The sequence below is a fragment of the Cynara cardunculus genome, assembly GCF_001531365.2.
Source record: "Cynara cardunculus var. scolymus isolate 2C chromosome LG 15, CcrdV1, whole genome shotgun sequence".
Classification (NCBI taxonomy): Eukaryota; Viridiplantae; Streptophyta; class Magnoliopsida; order Asterales; family Asteraceae; genus Cynara; species Cynara cardunculus.
This window is the reverse complement of record NC_037542.1, coordinates 5,013,376-5,028,199: the sequence shown is the minus strand read 5'-3', so window position 1 is coordinate 5,028,199 and position 14,824 is coordinate 5,013,376. Positions and strand designations below refer to the sequence as shown.

The window sequence follows — 14,824 nt, the reverse complement described above, 5'->3', positions numbered from 1 at the left end:
CATGCGATAATGAACAGGAAGAAAAAGTAAACTTGTGCTTTATGGCTCATCTCCTTGAGCTAATAGGTTCTGACAACTTCAATATATATATATATATATATATATATATATTAATGCCTTGAAATGGGATGTCACAGGAAGAATCATCCTGGTCATGCGATAATGAACAGGAAGAAAAAGTAAACTTGTGCTTTATGGCGCATCTCCTTGAGCTAATAGGTTCTGACAACTTCAATATAGTTGAATCTTCATCTAAAGCAGGTGAAGCATATCTTCCCTTGAACAATGAGGTATATCCTTCTCTTTCCTCTTATAATCGTATGCATGTGAAATGTGCAGTGTTCTTGAACCTAAAGGAAAAGCAGAAAACAAAGTAGATGAATTAGCTGGCAAGTTGTTTGAGTGCTTTGAACAAATCAAGAACTTTAACAAAATTCAAAATGAATTGGCAGATGATAAAATCATTTCTAAGTTTCTTAACAATGAAAAACGTATTTTGTTAAAAGAACTTGCAAAGGAAACTCCAACCATAAAATGTTGGAATCAAGTTCTTTAGATCACGTAAAACCTTTAAACTATCAAAAATCCCTAGTTGTGGTCATGGACTTGGGTTTTTGTCATCCTTAAAAGTCTCAGACAAAATGTCAAATGATTTCACCTACTCAGGAAGATATTCTTTTTCAAAACATCATTCAAACAACTCTTCAAAAAATTCTGAAAAAAAGAAAGAATTTTTTTTGGATGGCATCATTCATGCCTCTTATTAGAAATTGGCTGACTGTGTGTCAGAAGAAAATGAGTGTGAATCTTTTGGGTCCACAAATCATCCTCAAAAGTATTTGTCGAAAAGAGGCAAGAACATTGAAAAGTCCTTTATTCCCAAAAGAACAAATGAAAATGCATTCTAGGTTCTAAACAATCTAACTTCATCAACTTTTTTATTCCAAAAAGGAATCCTTAACTTCAGAAATTTCAAAAGAGATTTCATAAGTTTCATAACTACATCCATGTTCTACTAAGGGGCCGTTTACTAGACGCCTATCCAACAAGTGCTTACCGGGTAGTTTTCCTTACCGGATGAACATGGCAAGGGTCAAAAATCTTACCCGGTAAGAGCGATGATAAAGATGAAAAGTCTTACTCGGTAAGTGAGCGTGATGACTCTTACTTGGGTAAGCGTTTACCGAGTAAATTGTTGCATACGACACCATTTTGATGTACTACAATCTTACCCGTTAACTGTTTTATAAAACCAACTCATAAATAAATGTAAACAATTAAAATGGCTTAAATAAACAAGACAAGTCTCTAAGTGTGCCCCTCGCCTATCCTAAGATGCTTATTATAGTCAACTTATAAAAATTAGTGAGTTCATGCATGAATAAATTCTTGTCACCACATGCATATTAAACACGTAAACTCTATATAAAATGATATACAATCCTGAAAACACTCAACGCTGAAAGAAAATAAAGATCTCATAGCTACCTTGGCGTGTATGAGTCATTTTGTTATTGACATTCGCTGGGTCGACCGACCCACACTTGTTCGATTCCCCATTACTAGGTCGTGTTATTGTCGTGCGACTTATTGATCAAATGCTCATCCCTTATAATTGAATTGAAACTATCGTTCTAAAAAAACTACCGTGTAAAAGTATGTGAATGGTGTTTATAAACAAAAACACAAAATATGCAGTCTCTCATATATAAAATGAAATACATTTTATACATATCTATGCATCTCATTATAAGTCCTATAAAGACTCATCTGACTGTGTAAGTTGGCTAATAATCTCCTCTGACTGATAAGCTACAATTCATGGATCATAATATTCTGTTAATAACTTAATTATTACTAATTAGTAACCAACTAATTAATATTAATTTCTAAAGTAAATAAATATATTAAATTAAAAATTAATTTAATATATTATTTAATTAGAATTTAGCTAATTAAAATTGGATTTCCTATACTTAATTAATTAAATTAAATCAAGTTAATAATATCACCCATTAACTTAAATTCTTAAGAAAAACTGAGTTCAAATCATTTTCTTAAGTACAACTAAGTCTCATTTAACATGTCCAACAAGCAAAATCATGCTCTTGGATTTTGGGTTTCTAAAATCCTAATAGACTTGGCCCATAATCAAATCAGATCAGTTCTTGGCCGGCCCAAGGTTCCAACCGGACCCAGTCCAGTCACATGAGCGAGGTTCAGATCCACACGTGAAGCGTGATGGTCAAAATCCGGTCCCTGGCCGGGCCGGGCCTAAGTTTTTTCATAACCGACTATAACCGGTCCTGGTCGAAAATGGTAAGACCGGTCAAGGTTCTTCACAACCGGTCCTTAACCGCCGGTCCCGGTCCCAACCAGTTCTGTCCATTAAAAAATATTTTTTTAATGATATAAATTTTTAATACATCATAAAATTTGTAATTGGGTCACTCAAATACATTTTAAAAATACGTTTTATTATAATTAAAATCACATTGTCTTCCAAAAATTTATTATAAATACATTTATTATACATATATTTTGGGCCGAGCCGGACCTTAACGGGTCCTCTGGCGGTCCCGGGCAGGGCAGGGCCGGTTTGGCCATCACTACGTGAAGGTCCCGGGCACGGGCCAACATGGACCGGAGCTCCCGACCCGAAATGCGACCAGCACTGGGCGTTGCTGCCGTTGACTTCTCTTGATGGACTCGATTTTTTTTAATTAATTTTTGCTCGATCTTTTTTGCAAAAATTCGATATAATAAAATTCCCCAACTCTAGAGCTTTCTTGACAAATCGATGTCCTTAAGGCCACTATTTCAACTCATGAAAAATTTATGAACATTCAAAATACTTAAACAAACAAATATAGAATTATCGATTTCGAGTTTTGAGCGGAAGATCTACTTTGAATCGACGAAAACCTAAGAAAACGTTGATTCGCTCCAACTATGGTTGCACCTCGTTCCCTTCCTCAAAACTAGAAATCGGAAGGAAACATGAAATTACCGAATCTTTTTTTTCTTAATTTTCAGCTTTATATATATATCAAGACCCATCACGTATTTCTTTTCACAATTTCGATCTAAAACGTAATAACTTCCATTTTTATTCTATTTACTTTCTTTTAATCGTTTATTACATTTAATAATTGATATAATTCACATAAATGACGTGAATAACACCTCCGAGTGTTCCCGTCACGATATTAGGGTAAAATAAATGAAATATCTATTTTTTAAATCTAATTCTTTCAATTTGGATATTTATTTTATTATAATTTAGAGTGTTAACATGCAGTACTAAGAGGCCGTTTACCAAACACTTACCCGATAAGTGTTTACCGGCAAAAATTAACACCATCATTTACTTACCGAGTAAGATATTAGTCCATCAAAACGGCATCGTATGCAACAATTTACCCGGTAAACACTTACCGTGGTAAGAGTCGTTGCCCTCACTTACCGGGTAAGACTCTTGATCTTTGTCTTGCTCTTACCGGGTAAGCTTCTTGGTCTTTACCATATTCATCCGATAATGTAATGTGATTTGGTAAGCGCTTACTTGGGTAAGCATTTGGTAAACGGCTCATAAGTCATTTGACATTTCACATAGTGATATGTGGACATCACCGATTGTTCCCATTAGAAATAAATCAAAACTCCACTTTGTTTTCTTATACTTCAGTATCTTTACTCGCAATCAATTTGCAAAAACCTATAAAAGTGCTTATAGCGTGACAACGAAAAAGAATACAATAACGATGCATTCAAACGATTTTGCCACCACAACGAAATGGTTTTTTTGATTCTCCTGCCCCCACACTCCTCAAAACAGCAAAGCCGAAAAGAAAATATGGATCATAAGAAACCTAACCGAACCCTCCGTGCTCACTCTTTTTTTGCACCGTACACTTGAAATGACCCACTAATCCATTAAACATACCAAGGTGAATTTCGGTGGTAAGGAGAGTTAAGGTTATAAGCGTAAGAAGGGATCTCCATTCTTGAATGCACATTAGGATGAGATGCATGCACCAGATCAATTCTTGTATCAAACACAACTTTTTTTTTCTCATACGATCCTTGACGTAAACATATCTGACAAAAGATTTTCTAACTTCTCTCCAACCCAAATTTTTTTACAATAAGGATCCCTCCTATTCATATATAATAGTTTTTGGGTGCCTATGTTATCCTTTATTTCCCCACACCACTATCAATAAACTACAAATACTCTCTACTCCATGTGTATTCTTGCCTCTTGTCACTACAACAAAATTGGGTTTATATGACGTCCCGAATCTTTAAGTGTCCCGATAGACCGCTTTATAGAATTTAATTTATAGAACCAAAATATAAAACATCCTATCTAAAGTTATTGTAATAAGTTTATATGACGCTTTTGGGCGTCTTAACAAGTTTTTAAGGACATATTTAATACAAAGTGTTGCATTAGCAACTTTATAGGACATTTGTTTTTATATGACAGTTTTTCAAATAGTGTCCTATAAAATTGCTAATAGGACGCTTTATATTAAAGGTGTCGTAAAAAACTTATTACGACGTCAAAAAATGTCATATAAACTTATTACAACGTCTTTAGATATGACGCTTTATTTTTTTGGTTCTATAAACTAAGTCCTATAAAGAGGTCTATTAGGATGCTTAGAAATTGAGAGTGTCCTATAAAACCGATTTTGTTGTAGTGTGGGATACCCAACGAACCATTTGGGGTATAAATAGCATGGTAAAAAATAACTGAAATCGAATAATTCATTCAAACCGAATGAATTTTGGGTTAAACTATTCCGGTTATTCGGTTTCCGGGTTAAACGGTTCGATTAACCGAATAAGAATCCTTATTCGGTTTAGTTTTTGGTTAAATTTATCCTAATTCGGTTAAACGAAATAAATCGAACAACACATTCTACTAATATTTTATAGAGTAAATTACATGATTACTCCCTATGGTTTACACAAAATCACATTGTACGTCCCTAAATCAAAATAAGTATGGAAAACATCCCTACGTTTTCCATACTTATTTGAATTAGGGACCAAAGGCGTGCGAAAATGCAGGCATGATAGCATTAGTACAAAAATATTTGCATTGTGATCATTGTGGACAACACACATTCAGACAAAATTCATATGAATTTATCTAATTGGAATATAGCAGTATCTAATTCTTAAAATTCTGAAGCTCACTCCGAAGATATTACTAAAAAATTTCAGAATTCTAATCTTTCAAAGAAGTCAAAAGCTTGATCCAAATCTTCATTACCTGTTACCGATAATTCTATGATGAAGCGAAAACCTGTGTTTAAGTCTGAGGTTTCAATTGGAAAGTTCAAATCTGAACTTGTTAAGACCTGGAGACCAAAGGCAAAATCTACGGTCTCAACAAGTTCTTCATCTTCAAAGGATACTAACTCTGAAGGACCCATTAAAAAACGGGTACCTAAATCTAAGTTATTGTTTTTGTAGGCTAATCATAAATGGATTTGTGTAGTCTAATGAGAGTTTAAAGCATAAATGGAAAGAAATACATTCGTTCAATTTGGTCAACCCTCTTAAAATATTAATCTATATAAAAAGTTAAATAAAAATATATACCATTAATAAATCAATATATCTCAATGTCAAATATCATCACAGTAATAGAAGAAGAACTAAAGGTGATTATATAATATTGTGATATTTGGGTATTCATAATTATTCTATTGATATTAAATTTGGTAATCCACATTGATGAGAATACGATAAAGCGAAATGATGCGAGTTTTGTTTTTTAGCCTACACTATATATAAACGAAATACATTTGCATTTCATTATAAATAAATCAGCGAATCACTTTCATGTTAAGTTTATGATTCTATCTCCTTGAGAAATTATATTTCCGCCATTTCAGTTGCAAAGATTCTTGATTGCAGAATTCCTCTTTTGTACTTTTAAATATATTAAAAGAAAAAGTCTAAAAAAATTAATGGATTTTAGTGTTTGGATGATTAAGTCCTTGGACATTTCAAAATTTATTAAATAATTATTTTGATTTTCTAAAACCTGTTAGCTACATTCTTATAACACATACAACCGGTTAATATGGTAAAATAATAGAAAAAGTCTGAAAAAAAATCAGTGTACTTTCATATTTTGAACGATTGAGTCACTAAGTATTTTCTATATCAAAATGTACTCACATCTATAAAATTAAACAAATATACCAAAAAGTACTTGCATTTACAAAAAATAAATACTTACGTTTAAAAAAGATTATTGATGAAATTTTATTTTAATTAAAGAAATTTAAATTAAAAAAAATAAAAAAGGATTTGAAAAGGATTATAGATTAAATTTATTTTAATTAAAAATAAAATATATTTTGTATGTGATTTTTCAAATTAAAAGAAATAGAAAAAGATTTAAAAAAGATTACTGATGAAATTTATTTTAATTAAAAATAAAATATATTTCTCCTGGTGTTTTTTTCAAATTAAAAGAATAGAAAATAATTTGATTAAAATTACTGAATAATAAACGATAAAATTTAACTAGATACATAATTAATTAAAATTCGTCGCTAATCCGTCGGTGAAATGATATCAACGAAAAAATTCAAACACGATCTTTCACACTTATTAACATGTTACTGTGTTAGAGCATCTGGCGGTGGTCAAGTTAGCCATCAATTAGATATAAGTAATCCATGCATATATATCAATAAAGACTACCAACGAATTTTAATTAAATAAGTGTTTAGTTAATTTTTATCATTAATACCTCGGTAATTTAATCAAAAATTAACATTTATGGTAGTAAATAAACCTCACAATTCCCTTGAAATAGATATGAACATCCCTTTTATATATATATATATATATATATTATATTATATATAAATGACATATATTACTTCTTCGTATATGACTTTAGAACCAGAAATTGTTTATCCTTATGAAGAATTTGAAGTTGAAACCTTACAAAAGAAGGGAACATGGTTCTTTAATTCAAGAAATAGGGTCCGGTAAGAAAAACATGGTGCAAGTCGGATATCGAAATCATCCCCCGTGGCGGATACCGATTTAGGGTTCCAGTGAATACCTGTGCAACCATAATTTTTTCGAGATATAGTGTAATTTTGTTCTAGGGTCCTTAAAGCCACCAACAAGCTTCTCCGCCTCGGGATCCGTGTCGCCGTTGATGAGTCCCACCCACACATGCACCCAGGCCAGCCCTAACCATTATTATGCACATTAACTCAATAACTTGCAACAAAAATTTCATACCAACCACTACTTTTTGTGACTCCAAAAAGGCAAATTGGTTGGGCTAAATATGAATTAATGAACAAAACCAGTAGATGCGAACAACACAAAAGATGAAGCAACTTGTTCACTCAATTAACTACCCAACTTAGAAAAGCAATGCCCTTCTTAATGGAGCTCTAAAAGCCAAAATCAGCAAGAGTCCAAATGATCAAATCACCAGTAGCATCAAGGGCCCCTTCATTGTCTGGTTATAACCAGATAAGATGCTTCTGCCACATGTGTAACGGGTCCGAACAGACTGGAAAGCTCGTGCCCACTTAGCATCGATCCATCTACTTTAAACTAGATGATTTTCATGACTAAATTTGTAGTTTTGGCAGTCGAAAAAGGATTACCGTTGGTAAAACTTGAATGATAACAGACGGCTAGATGAGTTAACACAGTTAGATGAAGTGAATTATGAGCAAAGAACATGCATAAAGCCAAACTCAGATGGGTTCAGTGCCGAGTGAACTAATCTAGTGAGTCAGCTCAGTATTAAAGATGAGATAACCATGGTTAACTCATCACGACAGGCGTTTCAGCACAAGATTGACAAAAAGGCCGAGTGCAGTTGGTTCACTGGCAAGTCAACTACCAGCTGATGATTGTTGGCAATTGCTATTTTTTTCTTGTAAAAAGAAGATTAGCATGGACAAAACATGAACCCAGTGGCTCGGTGAGTCAACTCACGTGTTTTATGAGGACGACAAGGAGATGAATGATTAGAGAATGCCAATTACAGTTGAGTATGCAACTACATGATGATTAACTTGGGCAAAATGCCATTTTGTCTAGCAAAAAGAAGATCGCCATGGGCAAAACTTCAGTGGAACAACACAGTGAGTCAACTCAGTAAGAAAATGACATATAAATATGCTTTTTATATATGACCAAGATCAAGAATGAACGATATTAAAAGGATTTAATACAGTTGAGTTCACTGACACATCCATAAACAGCCCAACTGTTTTAACTAGATTTTTATGGACAAATTGCCAATTTACCTTGTAAATTGAAGATTACTGAATGGGTAAGACTTGGGTGCAATGAGCCAGTGAGTCAACTCAGTATGAAAAATAACATAAACATGCCTTATGAGGACAGAGAAACCCAAGATCAACACCAAAGAAAATAGATTTGGGTCAATGCCTAACCTTCCAAGCATCCACTAGATGTTTCTCAAGGGCAAAATGCCATTTTGCCTTTCGATAAGTAAATTACCATCCATGCAATGACTCACTGGGTTCATTTAGCAAGAAAAATGACATAAACATGCTTTATGATGACAGACAAGCACAAGATATTATTGAAGATACAAAGGGAAAATGAAGTTATGTTTAACAGCAAAAATCAACCTGTACAGTCCACCTAGTTTAACTAGATTAGTATAATTGGCAAAACTCGACTCAGTGAGCCGACTCAACGACATAAACATGCTTTATGAGGATAGACAACCACAGGATTGATGGTACAAAAGGGCCAAAGCCAGATACAGTTGGGTTGAGTGCATTATAAAAAGTGTGAGCTTTATTCATGTGAAGACAGAAGTACAAGGTGTCCATTACAAAGGTGTAATTGAGAAATGCATCAGCAGGCTATTAATGACCTCTTCACCGGGCTCCACTACATTTCCCACTTCTAAAGCTGACCTTTTCATTCATCTGGCAACTAAGAGAAAAGAGACTCAGGTGTCAAGTAAACAAACCAAGAAGCCTCTCTTTCCTCTTTCATTTATAACAAAGCCACAGATTCAATATATATATATATATATATATATATATATATATATATATAGGGGTGAGTTCAAATAAAAACCACTAAATTTGTAAAAACCGTGAAAACCTCATTCAACCAATCATAATTTTTCATTTTGTTCATATTTTTGTAATTATGAGAGGTTGATTAACCATTTTTATTGTGGAGGGTGTTAATCATGGATGTTATCATCTTCATTATTTTAATTTTAAAGAAATACATGAAACAATTTCATTAAAATTTCATTAAGTAGTATATGAAACAATTTTATAACCACATATGAAACAACTTCATCAAAAAAAAGTATTATATGAAACAATTTCATGAAAAAATTTCATAAGATTAACGATGGATGAGAGTAGTTTTTACGGTTTTTTCAAATTGGAGTGGTTTTTATTTGAACGCTCCTCTCTCTCTCTCTCTCTCTCTCTATATATATATATATATATATATATTGCAATTTAGGAATCGATTTGTAGGAGGCCATCATCTCCATGTGTCCTAATAGGTTAATTTATATACTCAAGTTTTGGGACCAAATATTGTGTGATATGTAATAGAGTTGCAAGAGGTTTATAAAAAGATTTTTGACCTCTTAAATAGTTTTTTAAAACACTTTTAAAATAAAGAGCCTATCAGAGCATTTTCAATGCAAGCTGCTTACAAGCAAAAAAAGTGTAGGTTTTTAGAAGAGCCACCGGTGAAGATAATTCTTATAAGAACCTTAATCACCTTTTTTGAGTTCTTGTACAAAAACCTTGGTTCTTACCTTGAACTTGGTGTGAAATAGTGTATTAGTACACTTGGAGATTTGTGGCTACCTATAAAATGACCCAATTTTGTCTTAAAAAACATGTAAAAAAACATACTTTCGTACGTGATTATGAATGTTATTTTACACGGTTTTGGAACAATATATGAAGATGATATATGTACTTCAATAAACACTGGCGTTATATATGTGTGGTTACAAAACCGTGTATGAAAGCACAAAACAACCGCGCGGTGATCATGAAATCTTGATAACAACTGATCCTGGTTAATAAATCAAAATTTCTATGAACAAAATGTGTGTGGCTGTTACACTTATTTTCATGTGCATACTTAATATTGGCAGCCCCCACAAAAACTAAAGACACGAGGCTACTTTATGAACAAAGAGACAACAGATAGAAATGAGTGGAAGCAAGTTTTGGGGTTGAAGAAAACGCCAAAATACAGTTGGATAGCCTGTACAATCTCACATGAAAGAAAGCCCTGTTGATGACATTACAGAAGAAAACTTAAATAATGCAGGGATCCTCTTCTTTTTTAGCCATTTATGATCATGTGACTTGGTACTTTTTTTTCTTTCTCAATTGCACAGTGGGGTTCTTCCTCCACTTGCCATTCAGCTCTAAAGTTAATAAGGAATTTATGATGCTTCTGAGTGTATTTTCTTGTTATTTCATATGTGAAGAGTCCATGTTCTTTGAAGTTGAGTGTTTTCAATTCTTGTGTACTGATCAAATGGAGTTCTCCAAGTACCTTGGAGTTGCGGAAGGGTGTAGCAGCAGTGAATCAGGATGGACCATGTACATTGTTTCTCCCATGCATGAGACGAATAACAATCATCATCATCATGATGTCGATGATGCGATAGATGAAATCCATGATGGTTATCACAATGGAGATAGTGATGATTCTATGGTCTCAGATGCCTCTTCTGGTCCGAGTCGCCAAGGGATCTTGCGTGGAAGCTCTAAGAGACGAAGTGGATTGCGTCGTGATCAGTCGAAACATGCGATGAACAAAGACCTAATCGGCAAGAATCAAAGGCAAGTGGAGAAGTTATATGAAAGAAGGCAAAGAGCTGGGAAAGAAGAAGAATACAAGAACCCGAATGACAATAAGGCAAGGAAGACTAGCTGATTAACTAGCTTACTGGTTGTATGAAGTCTGATTTATTTCGTAATTTCATGTGCTTTTTAAAGAACTCAGGAACCAGATATAAGGCTGCAATCAATCCATGCACATATATATATTTGTTGTTTCGGTTTGAAATCAAGAATCGCAGCGAATGCATGTCTTACATGATATTGCACTACGTACAGAAGTGTGTTCTTGTTCTCATATATGCTCTAAATTTATGATTTCATTAGAGCATGCATCTGGCTACAAAGTGAATGAGCATACAAAATAGGTCTAGATGCTATGGAGTATTAGGATAAATGGAATCTACACATACAACTCCTGCAGGACCAGAAACCGCTAATACCGCTGTGTTATAGCTCAACAATGGTAGCCCTTGGTGCTCATCTTTATCTTTATAGGTCGTTAGTTTGAACCTCCTCAAACCACCATATCGTTTTTAGCTACAGTCTACGAGTCGAAATGCAAGCAATTTGATCGAAACATCAGGGTTTAGACAAAGATTTATGTATGAGATAGGCAAGAATGGGGAGAAGCCAGAAAAGGGTCATCTGTGAGAGAATAATTCCGTCTTTAAAGAACACTTTGCAAAGGAAATTTAGTAGGAAAAGTCGACTGAAAAAGAATAAGACGAGTCAATTTGCAACTATTGAATGTTAAGTCCCCACAAATGACTTAATTGCCAAGTTTGTCAGGTTTTGCCTGCTATTTTCCTTTGTCATTAACTGTAACATTAATAGACAAAGCCTGCAAAATATTGTATTTGTTCCCTACATTCAGCCAACAAAATTCAATACCTTATTATACAATGGAAATTCGAGTTTCAAATGCTTAATGTACTCAGATATATCAAAAATATGCTTATAGTTTTATTGAAGGTGTCGATGATTATACAATATCCTTTTGGTTTTCCCTTTAGGTATGGCATCGAGCAACATAGAGTTACATTTACGACAATCGACTAGCTTGTTGCTCGATATATAGGAGTTTTGACTTTATTTTGTCACATCCATTCCACTACTAAGAACCTACAACCTCTAGAACCACCAACCATGACCACCGCCACCACCACCTCTAGCTACAAGCGCCAGCCACAACTACCTGCAACATTGGCGACCGTCACCACCACCATTTTCACATCCTCCACAGTCGCCGTCGTCCACTAACCACCACCGCCTCTACCTCCACCATCGTCGTCGCTACAAACACTTACATAATAACATCCACAGCTACAACAAAATTGAGTTTATAGGACACCCACAATCTCTAAGCGTCCCAATAGACCGTTTTATAAGATTTAATTAATAGGACCAACACTACCAAAATGACCCTCTTTTCCGACGGACAAATCCGCCGCAAACAGGTGATTCATTTCCCGTCGAGTTTTCCGGCGGATTTCGGCCGCCGGAAATTTTTCGCCGGCTTAATTAAAAAATTTGGTTTTACTTAATAAAAAAAATTAACTAAATTTTCCGCCAGATATTTCCGCCGGAAATTCGCCGGAGTTTTTTCTCGCCGGAAAAAAAATAATCAAATAAGATTTTCAAATTTTTTTTAAGTTACCGGTGGACGGATCCGCCGAAAATCCGCTGGTGGTTTTTTTATTAATATTTATTTAGTTTTAAATATTATTAAACAATTTCAATATTGCCGGCGGATGTTTCCGCCGGAAAAAGAATTTCATTATAAAATTTTTATTTTTTGTTTATTTTTCAATAAATATTTAAAACCTGTAAATCTGTAAAAATATGGATAAAACTAAAAAATTAAAATGCAACCAAATATCATACATTGATTAAATTAAACAATTGTTACAAAACATATACAATTTAAAATATCACACAATGTTACAAACAAACTAAATTGTTCCAAATAAACAAATGATATTCAATTAGATGGCGGTGAGAATTGTGATTGACGGAGTTCGTTAACCAAAGCAGTCATATCATTCATTTGTTTCAGAAGTTGCTTCTATTTAAAAGTGTTGTAATAAGTTTATATATATGACGCTTTTGGGCGTCTTAACAAGTTTTATAGGACGTTTTTAATATTAAGTGTCGCATTAGCAACTTTATAGGACACTTTTGAGAAAGTGTCCTATAAAATTAATTTTTTATAGAATGTTTGTTTTTATAGGACAGTTTTTCAAATAGTGTCCTATAAAGTTGTTAATGGAACGGTTTATATTAAAAGTGTCCTAAAAAACTTATTATGACGTTAAAAACGTCATATAAACTTATTACAAAGCGACGCTTTTATTTTTTTTTGTTTCTATAAACTAAGTCTTATAAAGAGGTCTATTATGATGCTTAGAAATTGTTAGTATTCTATAAACCCGATTTTATTGTAGTGATACTAGTTATTTTTTATAGTTGATTTATGGCCTCGTGAATCTTCATTACGAGGAGCTCATTGTTAAATAATAGCAATTTTATACATTTGACAATTATTTATCATTTAATTATAATATTTTTTGTGTATATTAATTAGTTAAATATATATTTTATTTATCTATAATAATTCATTTTATGTATATTAATTAGTCTATATTTATACTATCTTATAAAACATTTGACTAAAACTCTTAAACCCGTTCATCCTTAAACGATTTCATCCCTATCCGATTTCATCCCATATCTGATTTCRTGTAACTAACTGCAGATAAACACAATCAAATACAGGATAAACATCTCATTTTAAATATAAAAAATCTAAAATATAATCATTAAATTCTAACATAATACTTAATTATTATCTTTATAAAATGTTATATTATTAAACCAAAAATAAATTATTTCATTATTAAACTTAAATTATATTATAAAAAAAAATAATCTATACTATATTATAAAGCATTTGACAAAAAACTCTTAAAAAGTACTTTTTATGCGTAAAGTACTGTTTATAATGCATATTACTTAAAACTCAAGATTACAAGTAGATTGTGCGTAAATACGACTTATTAAAGCTCCATATCTGAATTCGTGTAACTAATTGCATATAAACATAATCAAATATAGTATAGAGATATTGTCGAAGCCTGAAAGTAAAATCAATGAGATTGTTTGTTTTTATAAATTGATAAATGCCTTAATTTGTTAAATTTATAGTATTGAATTTATAGATAAATTTATACAACTTCATATACTTATTCATCATCATTACGAAATTTACATCTAAATTTTATAATCAATATCTATACTATATTATAAAGCATTTGACAAAAACTCTTAAAAACCATTTATTATGCATAAAATACTGTGTATTAATGCATATTACTTAAAATTTAAGATTACAAGTAAATTGTGTTTAAGTACAACTTATTAAAGCTTCATGTTTGAATTTGTATAACTAATTGCAGATAAACATAATCAAATACATGATAAACATCTCATTTTAAATATAAAAAATCTAAAATATTATTAGGATAATTATTGAGTTTTTAACAGAATCATTATCTTTATAAAATTTTATTGTTAAACCAAAAATTAATTACTTCACTAAATCGTAAGAATATTATCTATCTATACTATCTTATAAAGCATTTGGCTAAAACTCTTAAAAGCTTTTAAAACTCTTAAAACTCTTAAAAACTCATAAGCACGTTCATCCCTAAACGATTTCATTCCATATCTGAATTCGTTTAACTAACTGCAGATAATAAAACCAATGTTTACTTAAAATTCAATATTATAAGTAAATTATGGAAAAGTACAACTTATCAAAGCTCGATTTTTGAATTCGTACAACTAATTGTGGATAAATATAATCAAATAGAGGATAAACATCTTATTTTAAAATATAAAAAATCTAAAATATAATTAGGATAATTATCGAGTTCTAA

General features: G+C 32.3%; 1 protein-coding gene across 1 annotated transcript; it reads left to right on the top strand.

Annotated features, from left to right (window-relative positions):
* Nucleotides 1–10,360: 10,360 nt before the first annotated feature.
* On the top strand, nt 10,361–11,114 carry LOC112528294. Its single transcript, XM_025139293.1, has one exon. It carries the CDS (start codon nt 10,486–10,488, stop codon nt 10,978–10,980), a length of 495 nt encoding a protein of 164 aa, XP_024995061.1. The 5' UTR covers nt 10,361–10,485; the 3' UTR covers nt 10,981–11,114.
* The last annotated feature ends 3,710 nt before the right edge of the window (nt 11,115–14,824 follow it).

What these genes read in the sequence shown, in the direction of transcription:
- LOC112528294 (XM_025139293.1), top strand. Translation starts at nt 10,486, where the DNA reads ATGATGCTTCTGAGTGTATTTTCTTGTTATTTCATATGTGAAGAGTCC.